Raw genomic sequence first — 17,323 nt, forward strand, 5'->3', positions numbered from 1 at the left:
GCCTGGAGGCTCTCTCTGCTCGCGCAGCTTCTACCTCGGCGCGGGATCCGCCCGCCACGTCGCCGGATCCGGTGCCGGCACCCGACCAGGCACCGGGGGCGCCGCGGGTAGATCTCAGTGCCGACGAGGAGGAGTTCGCGCAGAGTGTGGGTAGTACAGCCAATGAGCAACTGAGGAGGACTCTGGACGAGGCGATTACGCGGTACCGCTCCACACCCGATACTAGGCCACGATTACCACGTTTGCCTATGAATAGACACAATCTAGCGCTAATGGGAGCCCTAAACGCTTTACTAGAGCCATATTTGCGGACTAGTAAAGATTTAGATGATACGCACGCGATCATGTATTGCGGAGCCATCGCGGCGTGCCGTGTTGCACGAGTCAAGTTTCCGGACTCTGAACGTGCACCTAGGACCGCCGGAGGTGCCCCCGCATGGCAAATACGGATCGAGCGACGTATCAGCTCTTTTAGGACTCTTATCGCAAAGCTGATCTGCTTCAGGGGGGGCAACAATCGCCCCCGAGTAATGCGCTTTGTAAACCAGGCATTCGTGGGGACGGATATCAGGCCCCGCGACTACATGGCCAACGTTACGGAGCGCATCGACTTTCTAAAGCAGAAAGTCTATGCATGGGCAAACCGTATTCGCCGCTACAGAGAGCGTGTGGACCGATTCCAGCAGAATCGTCTTTTCCAGAGTGACCAAAGGAAGATGTACCGAAAGTGGGAGGAAACCAACCTTCGTGCATCCGACTCGCGGCCACCGGATGCTACTGTCATGAATGACTTCTGGCGTAGCATCTGGTCGGTGCCTGTCGGACACACCGAGGGGAGTTGGATGAGTGTTGTCGAGCGTGAGTGCGAGTCCATTGAACCTATGGGGGCAGTCACCATCAGCCCCGATGACGTAAGTTGTGCCATCCGCACGGCCCAGAACTGGAAAAGTCCTGGGCCGGATGGATTGCACAACTTCTGGCTAAAATGGTTCCGATGCTCGCACTCCTACTTAGCAGCACAATTTCAACAAGCCCTCGAACTTGGTTCTCTCCCACCTTCCTTAACAACTGGTGTCACCTTCCTGCTCTATAAGTCCCGTAGTACCACGGAAGCGAAGAACTACAGACCCATCACATGCTTGCCTACACTCTACAAGCTCCTTACATCCATTTTGAGAGCAAAAATCAACGCGCACATTGTCGCAAACAATATTTTGGCCTCTGCTCAAAATGGATGTAGGGTTGGGTCCCGTGGTACTAAAGAGCTCCTCCTCATAGACATGACCATCTGCCAACAAATCCGGCGGACCAAGGGGGCCCTCTCAGCCGCTTGGATTGACTACAAGAAGGCCTATGATTCGGTGCCTCATTCATGGCTGGGGAGGGTCTTAGAGCTGTACAAAGTTGATGCAGCTTTGAGAGCCTTCCTAAGCGCGTGTATGGGGCAGTGGACCACAGTCCTTCGTCAACCAGGAGGCGGGGATGACCGACCTGGCCCACAGGATTTTATAAGGATTGAGCGAGGAATATTTCAGGGTGACAGTCTGAGTCCGCTATGGTTCTGCCTAGCTCTGAATCCCCTCAGCACCTTGCTGAAGGATTTGGGACTAGGTTGCCGGCTTCGGAGAGAGGGTGAAGTTATTTCTCACCTTCTGTACATGGATGACCTCAAATTATTTGCACCAAATACCCAAGGCTTGTTGGAGCTACTGAAAACCACCGAAGTCTTCAGTAGTGCCATCAACATGGAGTTTGGTGTCGATAAATGTGCGGTTATGCATGTACAGCGGGGGAAGGTTGTAAATTCAACAAATTTACAACTTTCTGAGACAATGTCTTTCAGGTCTATCTCTGAATCAGAGACCTATAAATACCTTGGTATGTCACAGTCGTTGGGTATTGAGGACGAGGGTATTAGACGGTCGGTGAAGGAGCGCTTTTTCAGTCGGCTCACAAAAGTCCTTAACAGTCTTTTGTCAGGAGGCAACAAAGTGCGCGCCTTCAACGCCTGGGTAATGCCTCTTCTCACATACTCCTTTGGCATACTAAGGTGGACTCAGACCGAGCTGGACGCCCTGGATCGGAGGGTCCGGTCACTGCTCACCACACATCGCATGCTACACCCACGCTCGTCAGTTATGAGATTGTACATCCCACGGAAGTGTGGAGGCCGAGGCTTCCTAAACGCCAAGGATCTCCACAACCGCGAGGTGTACAATCTCAGGAATTATTTCTGTAAAATATGGGACTACTACGGGAATAACATTGAAAATACGTGCTACCAAGACTATCTGTATTAAAGGAATGAACATCGCAAATAGACACATGTCAACAGAAGACTTATCATAACCTACATGCAGTATGCATACAACACACCCTCACACTTATTTTTAAGTAGGTATACTGCATTCCAGAATTATAACTACTTAAACATTAATAAACAAAACCTTATAATCTTCATGTAATTATAACAAAACAGTTTTAATCAATTTCTGGCATCGGGAAGTATCAAACGGGTTTTAAGGGCCGACCATAACTACTAGTACCCGCTTGAGCTCTCGGCAACGGTACCGCTTGTTCAGCAGTGGCCGGCTCGGGCCCGTGCTCATGCGCAGCCGCGACACTCGCGCTTGCCGAAGCCGCGTCGACTGGACCAGGCACCTCTCCACCAGACGTATCCCAATCAGGCCACACCAACCGAGTACCTGTACGATTGTGCACACTGTGCTTAATTTGGTCAACATGTTTTTTGACTAGGGTACCATCCGCCCTTTCCACCATGTAATTCCTAGAGCCTACTACCTCTTTAACTGTACCAAGGCCTGTTCACTTCCTAAGAAAGTTATGTCCCCAAATAATTGCGCATGTGTGCGCCTTAATCTTCTATGTGTGCGTTGGCCTCCGGGAAAAAGTTGCGAGTAATAAAAATAAAAACATTTTTCTACAGCAACATTGCTCCCAACTCTGATTTAAATTATCACGAATTTTATACAATATTAATCATAAAACGGGACTTAAAACGCTTAAAACTTAATTACATGCGATTAAGTTTTATAATGAATATTTGCTTCCAACTGTCTTTATCAATGTTCATAAAATATATGGAGGGTAGGTACGTCTACCCACCATAATAAAAAATATATTTGTCAATGACTCTGTCCAACTGCTGTGGTTAAAGTTCATAACGAAAATTTTATTTATTAACTCTTTAAATAATACATACAACGTGTACCGCTACGTACCACTTAAGACTGTAAGTCTGTACCTACATGGATTACAGCAATGCACATAGAAAATGTGCTAAATGCGGAGCAACGGCTGTTGAAGCAGCCAGAGTGAAATTTACAACTTTAGTGGGTTCAGAAGGAACCGAGTCATAACGCATCTGGAAAGCGTATTAATTAACCGTGAAGAAATGTATGAATACAAGTTGGAAATCTGTGTAAAATGCCGTATGTAAAGTGTAGTGTATCTATGTGTAAAGTGTAATAGGTAGGCATGCCTAATGTTATTTGTATAAAAGGTACTGAAAACTTTCTGAATGCGCTTTATTAATGTCTATTTTTTTATAAAGTGCCAGTTGCCAGTTTTCAGTGTATATTTTTATATGTAAAACATTTTTTAATAAATAATATATATAATGTTATAAACATAAACATGCCTTTTATTTAAATCAATTGATAATACCACAAACAAGGGGTAATATTTGCATCTTGCATATATTTCGTGATATGAAGATAACAAATATGTTTATCAACAGAATTACTACCTACCAATACCCGCCAGGCTAAACCGGTTGTCAACTTTAGTTCCATTGGTACACAAAGACGGCGCCACTAGTATAAACGTATAAACGGTTGGGGACATTTTTTTGTATGGAGTTACCGTTCTTCTCCTAGTGAGTATTATATTCTTTGAACTGTACCCTTTACCCACCTATCCGGATTGGCCTGCTCACGCATGTGCACTAGGTCCCCAACTTAAAATTGACGTTCGCGACCCCCAGCCGCTCGAACTTGCCGCTCCTGCGCGCGTTGCACAGTACGCTCACGCTCCTCCCCTCCACGAAGTAAATCTAATCGGCAGCGCAGCCTGCGTTTTTGCAGCAATAGCGCAGGAGAATCGCCCGTCGTGCCATGGATTGCGTTCCTGTAGGACATCAGGTATGCTTGCAAGGCTAAGTCGATATCGACCCCCTCTCGCTTTGCTTTCTTGATTGCTTTTTTACAGAGCTTCACGGCGATTTCGGCAGCGCCGTTAGACGCGGGATGTTATGTCGGTGTAAGTATTTTTTAAATGCCGTTTGATTGCAAGAATTGATCATATTCTGCGCTACAAAATTGAGGGCCATTATCCGAAACAATCGACCTAGGCAAACCAAATCTAGAAAAAGTTTCACACAAAACTTTAATCACCGATGACGCAGTTGTCCTTGACATTCGGAAAATCTCGATCCATTTTGTCGTCGAGTCTACAATAACAAAAAAAGATTCGTTTTCAATAGGGCCTAAAAAATCAACATGTAGACGCGTCCATGGTTCTGTAATATACGGCCACGGCTTGGGTGGCGCCCTCGGCGGCGCGCTGCTCTCAGCCACGCACGCGGCGCACTCGCGGCACACGCGCTCCACGTCCGCGTCGATGCCGGGCCACCACACGTAACTGCGGGCCGTGCTCTTCACTTTTACCATGCCGACATGGCCAACATGTAGCTCTTGTAGAATGTTATTTTGAAAAACCGTAGGTACTATCACCCTCTACCCCCATAGTATACACCCGGCCTCCATATACAGCTCGTTTCTGCGGATGTAATATGGTTTAAGATTCTCATCATCGCAATAAGTCGGCCATCCCGAAGCAATATACATTTTAACTTTTACCAGAATGGAGTCTTTGTCCGTTGCTTTTTTAATATCCGTGCTTGTTATAGGTAAAAAGTTTTGCACGTAATTAAGATAAGTCACCTCCGATCGTACTGTTCTATCGGGTCCGGTTATTAATCGCGACAAGGCATCCGCTCCATTTTCCTCACTCCGAACATACTCTATATCAAAATTATACCCAGACATGATCACCGCCCATCTCTGTAGTCGACTCGCAGCCATAGCAGGTATTCCGGCTTTGTCTCCAAAAATGGTTACCAGGGGTTTGTGATCCGTCTTCAAGAGAAATTTCCTTCCATATAAATACTGGTGAAATTTTTGAACACCATATATAATCGCAAGTGCCTCTTTCTCGATCTGCTGTAACAAGCGTTTTGGTCTTATTAAGCCATGGACTATTGGTGGTACTCAGGGTTCGTGGGTCTGACGCTCTATTGTCACACTACATGTCTGTGTTATTCCTAAAAATCTACTTGCCAACTAAATTAATTCTAGAGAGAGAAAATGAGTAATATTGGGCGCCAGCACGCTATAGAGCGTACAAAATAGGTAAAGCTAAGATGAAAAAAAGAAAACTATTGTTCAAGCTCGACACAATTAAATATAATTTCCAAAGCTTCACACAAGGAAAACAGTAGTAGTACAGTAAAGCAGTACAGAAAATAACCTTATGCTATTAAGTATACTAAGAACACTATGCTATCGGACTGGCTAGGCAGTCTCAGTTAAAGTTTATTAAGTCTATACACTAATTATGCACTGAGCACTTGAAGTCTATTAAGAGGCCACTATTGCGTGAAGCTAATTAAAGTCTATTAATACTAGCACACCTAAATCACGTGTCTATAGTAAAAGGCAGTCTGGCTGTGTCCACGTGTTACGCCAGAGGCGCATAGGTTGGAGCCAAAAGCCGCGGTGACACGTGCCGAAACCGTCAGCCACGTGTCCAAGTGGCCGCCTATCTACCACGCCAACGTCGCGATGCGCAACAGTAATCACGAGCTCGAGAGAGCCAATAACAAATTAGATCTGACCACACCTGAGTCACGTGTCCATAGCGGACGACGGTGAAGCCGTGGCCACGCACTGCTCTAGAGGCGCGCAGGGGAACAGCCAAGAGTCGCGGTGACACGCGGTGATACCGTCAGCCACGTGTCCAGGTGGCTGCCTGCCCGCTTCGCCAACGTCGCGCTGAACAGCACGAAGCTCCAGCCCAAGGTCCACAGCAACGCCCAGCGCCGACACGTGCCCGAAGAAAGAACCCAGGGTAGAGACCGGCATTAAAGCCGGATTTCAATTGAAGCTGCCGATGCTACACTGCCGACATTTATAAAAAAATAATCCTAATTTGCCCTTACAGGGACTTAATATGGGACGCCATGTTGAGTTCTGTTTGCTTGCTACAAGAAGTCGAGGTGTGTTTCCATATTTTACGGGGATGGCTCCCGTACAAAGCGACCAGAGAAGATCTGCACCAACTTTCTCACATGGCTGCGGAAATCTCAGTGACTTGATCGCGCTCGACAATTAATTTCCTCTCTTGTTATTTTTTTTTCAATCCACATCCGCGCTTCACAGCCAAGGAATTTTGCCAGGCATTGCAAACGATGTCCCAAACAATATTTGAAAATTATCATATTAAAAGACTAACGATATTGAGTATTAATATTTTAGAAGAATTAAACCTAAATCTTTCAATCATTAAAGAAAATCTTTAATACTAAATAAGAACCATAAAGTTTCCTAGAGTAACAGCTTGCGACTAAGTGATCAAGTGCCATCTTGTGCGGATAGATGGCGCTGAAGACAATCCTGTGCGGTCTATTCAACCACAATGCCGCTAGGTGTCGTTGTGAGTACCAAAGTAAAAAAAGGAATTTCCCCTGCTACGTTTGAAACGTAACACTGCGAGTAGTGTTTCTCCGCTGAACTTAACACTCGACTCGCATAGGCGACAGGCCGCTCGCCGGCGGGCAGGCGGTGCGCGATCACGGCGGCCACGCCCGTGCTGCTCGCGTCCGTCGTCAGCACCAGCGGCAGCTCGCTCGAGTAGTGCGCCAGCACCTCACTCGACTGCAACATCTTCTTTATTTTCTCAAATGCGGCCTGACACTCTTTACTCCAAACAAACTTGACATCTTTTTTGAGTAATTCATACATCGGAGATAATATTGTGCTCAAGTTTTTAACAAATTTTGCGTAGTACATTATCATTCCAAGAAATGATCGCAACTCTGAAACATTCTGTGGACTACACATTTTATTGATGACTTCTACTTTACTTGAGCTTGCTGATACTCCATCTCTTGAAATAACAAACCCTAAATAGGTGACCGACTCTGCGAAAAAAGTACACTTCTCTTTCTTTATTTTCAGACCGTACTTTAGTAATCTGTCAAAAACCTGACAAAGTATTTTTAAATGTTCATCGTCATTTTTCGCCGTTATGATCACATCATCTAGATAGACTCCGACCGAGGGTAAGTCAGCAAACATTTGCTCAAGTTTACGTTGGAAGATGCCAGGACTCGACGCGAGCCCGTAGACGAGGCGATTATACTGAAATAGGCCTTTATGGGTATTAATTGTGGTAAATTTCTTGGTATCATCCAACGGAAATTGCGCATAAGCCTGTCTTAGATCGATTTTAGAAAATTTGTCCCCGCCATTTAATTTTACCAACAGATCGTCTATCCTAGGCAGAGGATACCTATCTATTTCTAGCCATTTGTTGAGCGTAAGTTTATAATCAGCACAGATACGAATCGAGCCGTCCGATTTGACTACTGGTACAATAGGTGTGGCCCAATCCGAACACTCGACCGGGGTTACGATGCCGTCACTCACCCGCTGGTCCAGCGCGCGGTCGACCGGTTCGCGCAAGGCAAATGCTAGAGGGCGTGCGCGCAAGAACACGGGCGTCGCGCCGTCTCGCAGCCGAAAGCCCACCGGCTCACCCGTGTAGCACCCCAGCCCGTCTTCAAAAACTTGCGCGTATCTGGAACTGAACGTGTGCAAATCAAATTTCCCTCCCGTAACAATACTATTACACGGGAAACTGTCGCGGTCCACAATACCGAGCTCTTCTAACCATTCGCGCCCGATTAAAGACGTCCGCCCGCCCTTCACGACATACAAAGTAAATTCCCGTACCTGATCCTTATATTTAACAACAGGCCTTATTTTGCCTACAATAGTTACAGGCGGTCCGGTGTAATATCTCAAAGACAGATTGGAATCTATTAAATCACAGTCAATAAACATTTCGCGATAGCAATCAAGACTAATACACGATATGCGACTACCAGTGTCTACCTCCATTTCCAACTGTTTATTATTAACAAGTAATGTTAAGATATATGGTTTGTAGTCTTTTGAGGGACTTATAGTAACAGCACCAGTCATGGGACATTTAAGAGGAAATTTGGAGTATTTATGATATTTCCCTTGTACATGTAATTGGTCTTCCGCTTAGCGTGTTAAAAGATGAAAGTCCTATCCGCCTTTCATGTTTTAGGCGTGTTGTATCAAAGATACTGCAATGAGTTTCCACATAATTAACAAATTAAAACTATGCTTTTTTTCTCCAGTCATGGACACCAAAGCTCCAGTAATGGGCCCCCGGTAATGGACGTGGATCCAGTAATGGGCCCCCTATAATGGACATTGCTCTATCAGTATAAAATATTGAAATGGGGAATAAGTTATGGCAAAAAAATCAATTTTTGGTATAAGCTTTTATCGCTGAATGTATTTTTCTTTCCACAGCCAATTATTATTGTATTAGATTCATCGAGACAATTCTAATATACCCAAACACAATTAGTTAGGGTTTATTGCGATAAAGTTCCCATGGCCACCTCCTGTCTCCATCATCAGATCAAGTCCATGTTATCATAATATTGCATTATCATCCGATTTGCATACTTAATTACGTACTTACACAAAATTTCAACTGAATCGGAAATCGAAAAGTGGGTCAAATTCAGCTACCAAGATTTGACCCACACTAACTAACAAGGCAAGTTAAATAAAAGTTTGGAAAGACGATATTAATTTATCCTAAGTTCGAGAATACCTCCTGGTTGACATATTTCGTAACTACATTTTACTTCTGTATTGTTTAAAACATGAAATTATGGCATGGCAAGCATCATTATGTCAATTGTCCCATCATAGGAGGTATGCAGTTTTACAGCTCCTATAATGGGATTGGGCCAAATACCACTATTTTTTTACATCTGTGGAGTCACAACATAGTGTGTTGTATACCTTATCTCATGGTAAATGCAATTAACAAAACACATTCTAGTTTTCATCAAGTATTAATTAATTAAAATTTAATAAATTAACTCACCTCTCTTAGCGAAGTTGTTAAGAATTTTTAGTGATATTTTTTTTCAGTGGCACGACAACTTTTGGGTTGACGCACATTTCTTAAAAAATTACCGAATTTAATAAAAATTCAAACATAATCAGCTCTAGGACTGTTATTTATGATGAAAATATATCGAGTGTTTATAAACTACTTTTATATACTTATTTTAGAGGAATTGTGTTTTTTTGTCCCATTACTGGTTCCGTGTCCATTATAGGGTATACTACTATATGTTATAAATTGAAGTAATTACCTCGACGCTATCGTCGGTATCCGAATCAGCTACTTCTTTTACGTAATTGCCGTCTGTGTAACTCGCGCCGCCCGCGCCAAGTTTAGGGCACATTCTTTTAAGGTGGCCTTCCCGATTACATACACGACACACGTATACGCGAAATTTGCATCCGGCTGCATCATGTTGTCCGCCGCAAGCCCGACAAGTCGAGCGAGTCCAGCCGCTCCCGGCGCCGCGCCCGCTCGCCGCTCCGCCAGCCTGGCCCGCGCGCCCCCGGCCCGTGCCCGACGCTCCCGCCGCTGCGCCCGGCGCGCCGCTCCCGCCGGCTGCGCCCTCGCTGTAGCGACCGCGCGTTCGCTCGCTGCTTGCCGCTGTCGCGCGTCGTCCCGCTCGTCCCTCGCTGCGGCGAGTTTCACTCGTGACAGCATGACATGCCACGGCACCGTCGTCGTTCGGTCGCTTGCCGTTCACCACTGCCGCCGCGTTCGTCTCCGCCGCTTCTAAGGCGGTGGCTAGTTTATAAGCTTTTGAGAAACTAACTTCATCTTCCGCAAAAAGTCTCTGTCTGATCATCTCACTAAACAAGCCACAGACAAGCTGATCCCTTAAATTGTCGTCTAATCCCGTCTTGAAGTCACACGTTCTAGCCAACTCCTTCAAAGCTGCCACGTAGTCCGATATAGACTCACTTTTAGTTTGCGTTCTTTGCCGAAACTTGTACCTCTCAGCTAATATGCTAGGCGTTGGCTGCAGATGTTGTAGCATAATTTTATTGATGTCATCATATTTCACTGTGGTTTCTTTGGTGAACAAAGAGTCACTAGCAGTTCATATGTAGGGCCGCCAATAAACGTAATTAGTGTAGCAACTTTCTTTGCTTCCTCGATATCATTAACAATAAAATATTGTTCAAGGCGGTCCATGTATGACGACCACTTATCTTTGTTCGCGTCGAATGGTTCAATTTTACCGACCGTCATTGCGCCCACACGACACCACACGCTTATGCACAATCCAACATCGAGAATAACATGAGTTCAGCTCGTCGCCAATGTAAAATATGGGACTACTACGGGAATAACATTGAAAATCGTCGGTGAATTGGTTACGATTCGGGGACCTCTTCGGAGAAACCGAGGGTTTTGCCTGTGCAATTGCGGTCGAAGTGATGATGACGAACAACTATCGGAAATATATCCTGAAGGACGGTACGGTCGACATTTGTCGGGCATGCCGCCGCCCCGGAGAGTCACTCAGGCATATCATTTCCGGTTGTTCTCATCTTGCTAACGGTGAGTACTTGCACAGACATAATCTCGTAGCCAGGATTATTCACCAGCAACTTGCTCTTCTATACGGCCTTGTGGACCGCGAAGTACCGTACTACAAGTACTTACCTGCGCCTGTTCTCGAGAATGGTCGTGCCACGCTCTATTGGGATCGATCTATCATCACTGACAGGACTATTGTCGCCAATAAGCCTGACATCGTGCTGATAGACCGATCGCAGCGCCGGGCCGTGCTCGCCGACGTCACCATCCCCCATGATGAGAATCTCGTGAAGGCCGAGAAGGACAAGTCCAGCAAGTACCTAGACTTAGCTCACGAGATTACCGCCACGTGGGATGTTGACTCGACGATCATTGTTCCGATAGTTGTGTCAGCGAACGGTCTCATAGCGAAGAGTCTCGACCAACACCTAGAGAGACTCTCGCTGGGTGGTTGGATCAAGGGTCAGATGCAGAAGGCGGTAATATTGGACACGGCGCGTATAGTACGTCGGTTCCTCACTCTGCGGCCCTGACCACCGGCAGCTTGGGCCAAGCCCCGCTGCCGGCGGCACCCTAGGTTAGGTTTTTTATAATGTGTTTATATGTATTTTTTATTGTTTTGTAAGTGTTTTTATATTTTACTTTTATATTCATATTATAACAAACCTAACTTAAGACGAAAAATAAATAAAGAGAATAATAATAATAATTAAATAAAAAAAACGCTGACACTGACAGACGTCCTTTTACATTTCTCTTCGTAAATTATATTTTTACATGTGGTTTTTGCCCTAAAATACTGATAATTTGCTCTGTGTCAACCGAGTTATTAGTAAATAATGCGGACAATTGGTATATTTGACTATAAACACCGCGACCATGGGTCGCAGTCGCATTACTACCGTGTTGACATTTGTCATACGAGTACACCACTGGCAAAACTACGAAATTAGAGATGATTACAAGGAGTCGAGCTAAAGCGGTAACAACAAGCGCACGCCCACCACCCCCGCCCGCCTCGTCCACCTCCTCGTCCACATCGTCGTCAGGCGACGAGTTCGCAACGGCGCCTGACACAGACGGGTCCAGTGACGAGACCGGGCCGCCGCCGCCGCCGCCACGACCACCTGCGCGACGAGGACGGCCACCGCTGCCGGCACGCTTGGGGCCTGCGGGACATCCTGCCCCGCCCACGGCTCCCGCTACCGGTGGTATAGTGCGACGCATGCGATGGACTCGAGACATGAACGAGAATGTCATGCGCGCCTATTATGGGGCTATAGAGGGGGGAACACAGTGTTATGAAAACTGTGTTGAGTTGGCAACACTACTGTACTCATTGAAAAAAAAGTAAGAAGAGGTCTATTGTCTACGATTGATTGGATACATTGGTGGCGTCCATTTATAAGATGTTGTAATATGTGTTTGTTAACCGTGCAAAATATAAATTACTTAACAGAAGATTGGTATTTCAATTTAGAGAAGATCCTTAACAAGTGGCGACCGTGGGAAAAAAGCGCATTATTTCAACAAGGGGTGCACACTACAGTGTATCAAGATGGCGGAATATCTCAAAGCAGACCGCGAAAGGAAACAAATACGCAGATTGTTCAATAGAACAGCAACCGCGCTAGAACAAAAAATAGTAGAACAGGATGTCAGCGCGGTGGAAGTGGACTTCTTATACTTATCGGAAAAATTCAATCGCTTGCGGGTGCTCGACGAAATCATACAAAGTTTGCAGTCGGCGAAGACAGATTTCGATGAAGAGGAGTTCACTAAGGAAGTGGATGAGGCAGAAGAATTTCTTACGAAATACGTGTACTTCAAACATAAGTATCACATTTTGAAGCCGGACGTCAAAGAGACTAATCATACGATGACGATGATGGCCGTCCCAGAAAACAAGAAAAACTTCAAACTTCCAAAAATAGAAATTAAGAAATTCGACGATGACCCCAAAAGATGGATTCAGTTTTGGGGCCAATATAAGAAGATACATGAGGACCGCAACATCACAGAAGAGGACAAGTTCCAGTACTTACTTCAGAGCTTGAAGGATGACTCGAATGCCCGTGCCTTAGTGGAGAGCTTCCCACCTTCTGCAGGCAATTACCCGAAGGCTCTTGAACAGCTGAAGAACCGGTATGGACGAGAAGAAATGTTAGTGGAGGTGTACATCCGAGAACTGTTAAATATGGTGCTCGCACAAGTCCGTGGTGAACTCGTATTAGACTTAAGGACCTTATATGATAGAATTAGTACATACCTGCATGCTCTGGAAACGTTGAAAGTAACTAAAGATAGGTATGATGCAATGCTTTTTCCTTTAATTGAATCGGCTATGCCCGAACAAGTTCTGTTAGCATACAGTAGGGCGCAGTCACAAAGTATACAATTACATCAGGGCTCAGAACGATTGGCACAGTTGTTGAAGTTCCTTGAGAATGAAGTACAAGCAGAAGAGAGGATTAGGCTTGCTAGATCAGATTTTATTTCTAGCAAGTCTCCCAAGACAGTGTCCGGATCAGATATTCAACCGACAGCGACATGCCTTACAACAAAGGTAACAATGGAGAGAGGTAAGGAATGTTGTTATTTTTGTGATAAGGAGAATCATACAGTGAATGAGTGTAGTAAGGGGGTAGATTTGACCTTGGATGAGAAAAAAGAGTTAATTAAAAAGAAAGGTGGGTGTTATATATGTCTAAAGCGGGGTCATATGGCAAAACAATGTAGAGCATTTTTAAAATGTATAGCATGTAAAAGAAGGCATTTAGTTGTTTTATGTCCAGATTTGCATAGCGAAAAGAACAAAGAAATTGAAGTATCGAAAAAACCAAACGAAAATGTCACTTTGTGTCAGGATATAACAAACACTCTGTTACAGACAGTGGTTGCAGTGGTTGAATACGGAGGCAAGAAAAAGAAGGTGAGGATTCTTATGGATGGTGGTTCGCAGCGGACATATATCAAGACTAGCCTGGCTGAAGAACTGAACCTAAAGGTAATAGGTCGAGAGCAGATTGGACACACATTGTTTGGGGCAATACAAACAAAACCTGAGGTCTACAACAAATACGAATTTAAGGTGAGTTCATTAGACAATTCCTCTGATATAACCATAAAAGCTCTTGCTAAAAACACTGCTCTTTGTGGTGTTCTGCCTAAAATGGATGATAAGAAAGTTATGCAGAAACTTCACAATTTGAATGTACAATTATCAGACATTGAAAATGACATAGTTGACATTGGCATATTGATAGGATCAGATTACATGGGTGCAGTAATATCAGGCACAATAATATATCTTGAAAACAATTTGTTTGCCATGAAAACAAAGCTGGGATGGACGCTACAAGGTCCTACATTAAGTGCTTATAACTGTACAGTACTACAAACATGTTTCTCACAAACAAATAATATTACAGACTTGTGGAGCATAGAGCTCTTAGGAATTAAAGACCCACAAGAAAAGCGAGAACAGGAGGAAATATTAAAAAGTTTTAATGATAATATTTCAGAGGCTGAGTCAGGCAGATATGAAGTGAACCTGCTGTGGAAAGAAGACACTCCAGACTTAAAACCGAACTATGACCAAGCATTCAAGAGACTTCAAATAACATCAAAGAAGCTTGAGAAAACAGGAAATCTACAGGCTTATGATGACGTTTTCCAAGAATGGGAAAAAGAAGGAATTATCGAAGAAGTCAAAGATGATGATAAAGGGAAAGGCCACTATCTAGCCCACCGACCTGTTATCAAGATGTCGAGCAACACCACTAAAGTGAGACCAGTTTATGATGCATCAATGAAAGATCAGAATGGATGGTCATTGAACGACTGCATGGACAAAGGTATAAATTTAATTGAGTTCATCCCGAAGTTATTGATCTTATTCCGGAAGAGTGCCTACGGAATCACATCGGATATCAAAAAAGCCTTCTTAAACATATCAATAAAAGAAGAAGACAGAGATTACTTAAAGTTCCTTTGGTGGAAAAATACAGAACTGTGTAAAGATGTAGTAACATATCGGCATCAACGAGTAGTTTTTGGTCTGACATGTAGCCCTTTTATTTTAGCGGCCATAATTAACTACCATTTAGAGAAATGCCCTGAGAACTACAAAGAGACCGCACAGAAACTAAAAGAGTCATTCTATGTAGATAATTGTGTGACAAGTGTGGAAACCGAAGACCAGATGAACAAATTTATTGCAGAGTCAAAAGAACTAATGAACATGGGAAAATTCGACCTTCGAGGATGGGTAACAGCTCCAAAAAGAATAGATGACACGATTACCGTACCGGTTTTAGGTATGATATGGAACACTGTACAGGATGACTTAGAGTGCAGTGTAAACCTGAAACACGGAATCAAAAACAGAATAACTAAGAGAGAGCTGCTATCTATAACCCAGCAAGTATTTGACCCGCTTGGATTGGTCTCTCCGGTCACCTTGATACCTAAACTTATAACACAGAAAGCATGGCTGAATAATACAGGATGGGATGAACCAATTCCAGAAGAATTAGAAAAAGAGTTCAAAGAGTGGTTAGACACACTGCACTATATAAACCAATGTCGATTTCCCAGACGACTGACTAGTGCACCAATTGAAGAATGCGAAACTAGTGTCCATGTGATGTGTGATGCTAGCAAAGATGCATATGCAGGATGCATTTTTCTACGTACGCAGCAAGGTGATCAAGTCAATGTCCAACTAGTGCTAGCCAAGAGTCGAGTAACACCAACCAAAAGAAAGATGAGTCTACCAAAAGCTGAACTGATGGGTTGTCTAATTGCTTCAAGACTGTTCACAGAAGTTGTTAACTCTGGTCTATTGACTCTATGTAAAAACTATGAAGTTTTTTGTTGGACTGATTCGGCTGTAGCCTGGGCATGGCTGAAAAGACAGAAATCTTGGAAACCTTTTGTTAGTAATCGGGTCACAGAGATCTGCAAGAACACAAAAAAGGAAGATTGGTACCACTTACCTGGAAACGCCAACCCTGCTGACCTGCCATCTCGCGGCTGTGATGCAAGAACGCTGCTCGAAAGTCGCTGGTGGGAAGGCCCACAGTGGCTTAAACTAGAAAAAGATAAGTGGCCAAAATCAAACATCAATGACATCCCTATTGACGAGAAAGCTGTATGTACCGAAGAGATAAAGAGAGCAGCAATAAATGTCGACACAAACACACTACCTTTTAGTAAAAGATTGATGTATTTTTCAAAGTACAATAAAATAGTCAGACTTGTTGCATGGCTATTAAGAATGAATCCTACATTGAGACGCCGATTTTCGTCAAGAAAAGAAGATATAGGAAATGATGAATATAGGTATGCTGAACTAGTCTTGATAAGGTTGGTACAGAAAGAAAGTTTTGAAGACAAAGCTAACATACCAAGAAAGTTACGTACAGAAGTAGACGAAAACGGCATAATAAAAGTGAAGACAAGATTAGATTTCAGTAACGAGAGTAAAGACTTCATTTGTCCAATACTATTATCTGGAAAGAATGAAATAGTACAAAGATTAGTTTTATACAGACACCTGAAGCTGAACCATGCAGGTACTTTAACAATGATGACAGATTTAAGAAATACCTACTGGATATTAAATATAAGACGTCTGTCTAAGAAAATTGTAGCACAGTGCATTATATGCAAAAGATACAAATGTAAAAGTTATAGAGTACCTGAAGCCCCACTACCTACGGATCGAACAGAAGCTACAGCAGCTTTTCAAGTAACCGGAATCGATCTAGCAGGACCTCTGTATCTCATAGACAAGCAAAAATGCTGGATTGTGCTATTTACATGTGCCACATACCGAGGTATACACCTTGAATTGGTAGAATCACTTTCTACGGCTAGTTTCATTATGGCACTCAGGAGATTTCTAGCAAGGAGAGGAAGAGTCAGTGTGATTTGGACAGATAATGGGACCAATTTTCAAGGAACAGCAAATTTACTACAGAATATAGACTGGGCTAAAGTAGAAAGTAGTACTGCCTCACAAAGCATTCAGTGGAAATTTATACCACCAGGTTCTCCATGGTGGGGAGGATGGTGGGAACGGATAATTCGGGTAGTAAAAGAAATGCTGCGAAGAATCTTGGGTAAAGCATCAGTAAATTGGATAGAATTATCTACAATAATATGTGACTGTGAATCTACCATCAACAGCCGGCCAATAACATACATAGAGACAGAAGATGACTCATTGAGACCGCTAACTCCTCAAATGTTTCTTCAAGGCTTAAGTAACAATGAAACTCCTGACCTCGATAAAATTGATGCAGAGAATCTCGGTCAAAGGTACCAGTACTTACAGAAGCTAAGGCAGGATTTCAGACAACGTTTTAAGACTGAGTATTTGTCGCTACTGTCAAGTAAGAATTACAGGAATGACGTCAAGGAGCCTCAAGTAGGGGATGTCGTGCTGATCGAGACGGACATGAGCATCAGACTTCATTGGCCGATTGGAGTAATAGAGAAAGTCTATGTTGGGAATGACGGATTCACTCGGGTTGCTAAGGTAAGGACA

The 17,323-nt window shown here is 43.9% G+C and overlaps 2 protein-coding genes across 2 annotated transcripts in view; both read left to right on the top strand.

Annotated features, from left to right (window-relative positions):
- LOC134796514 (dynein regulatory complex protein 10-like) overlaps positions 1 to 17,323 on the top strand; it is a 38,865-nt gene that overhangs the window by 13,640 nt on the left and 7,902 nt on the right. The window lies entirely within an intron of this gene.
- LOC134796465 (uncharacterized) lies at positions 12,326 to 16,859 on the top strand. Its single transcript, XM_063768658.1, has 3 exons — positions 12,326 to 14,624; positions 14,991 to 15,922; positions 16,824 to 16,859. The coding sequence occupies exons 1-3, from the start codon at positions 12,326 to 12,328 to the stop codon at positions 16,857 to 16,859; spliced, it is 3,267 nt and encodes a 1,088-aa protein (XP_063624728.1).

This window comes from Cydia splendana, chromosome 13 (assembly GCF_910591565.1).
Source record: "Cydia splendana chromosome 13, ilCydSple1.2, whole genome shotgun sequence".
NCBI classification, from domain to species: domain Eukaryota; kingdom Metazoa; phylum Arthropoda; class Insecta; order Lepidoptera; family Tortricidae; genus Cydia; species Cydia splendana.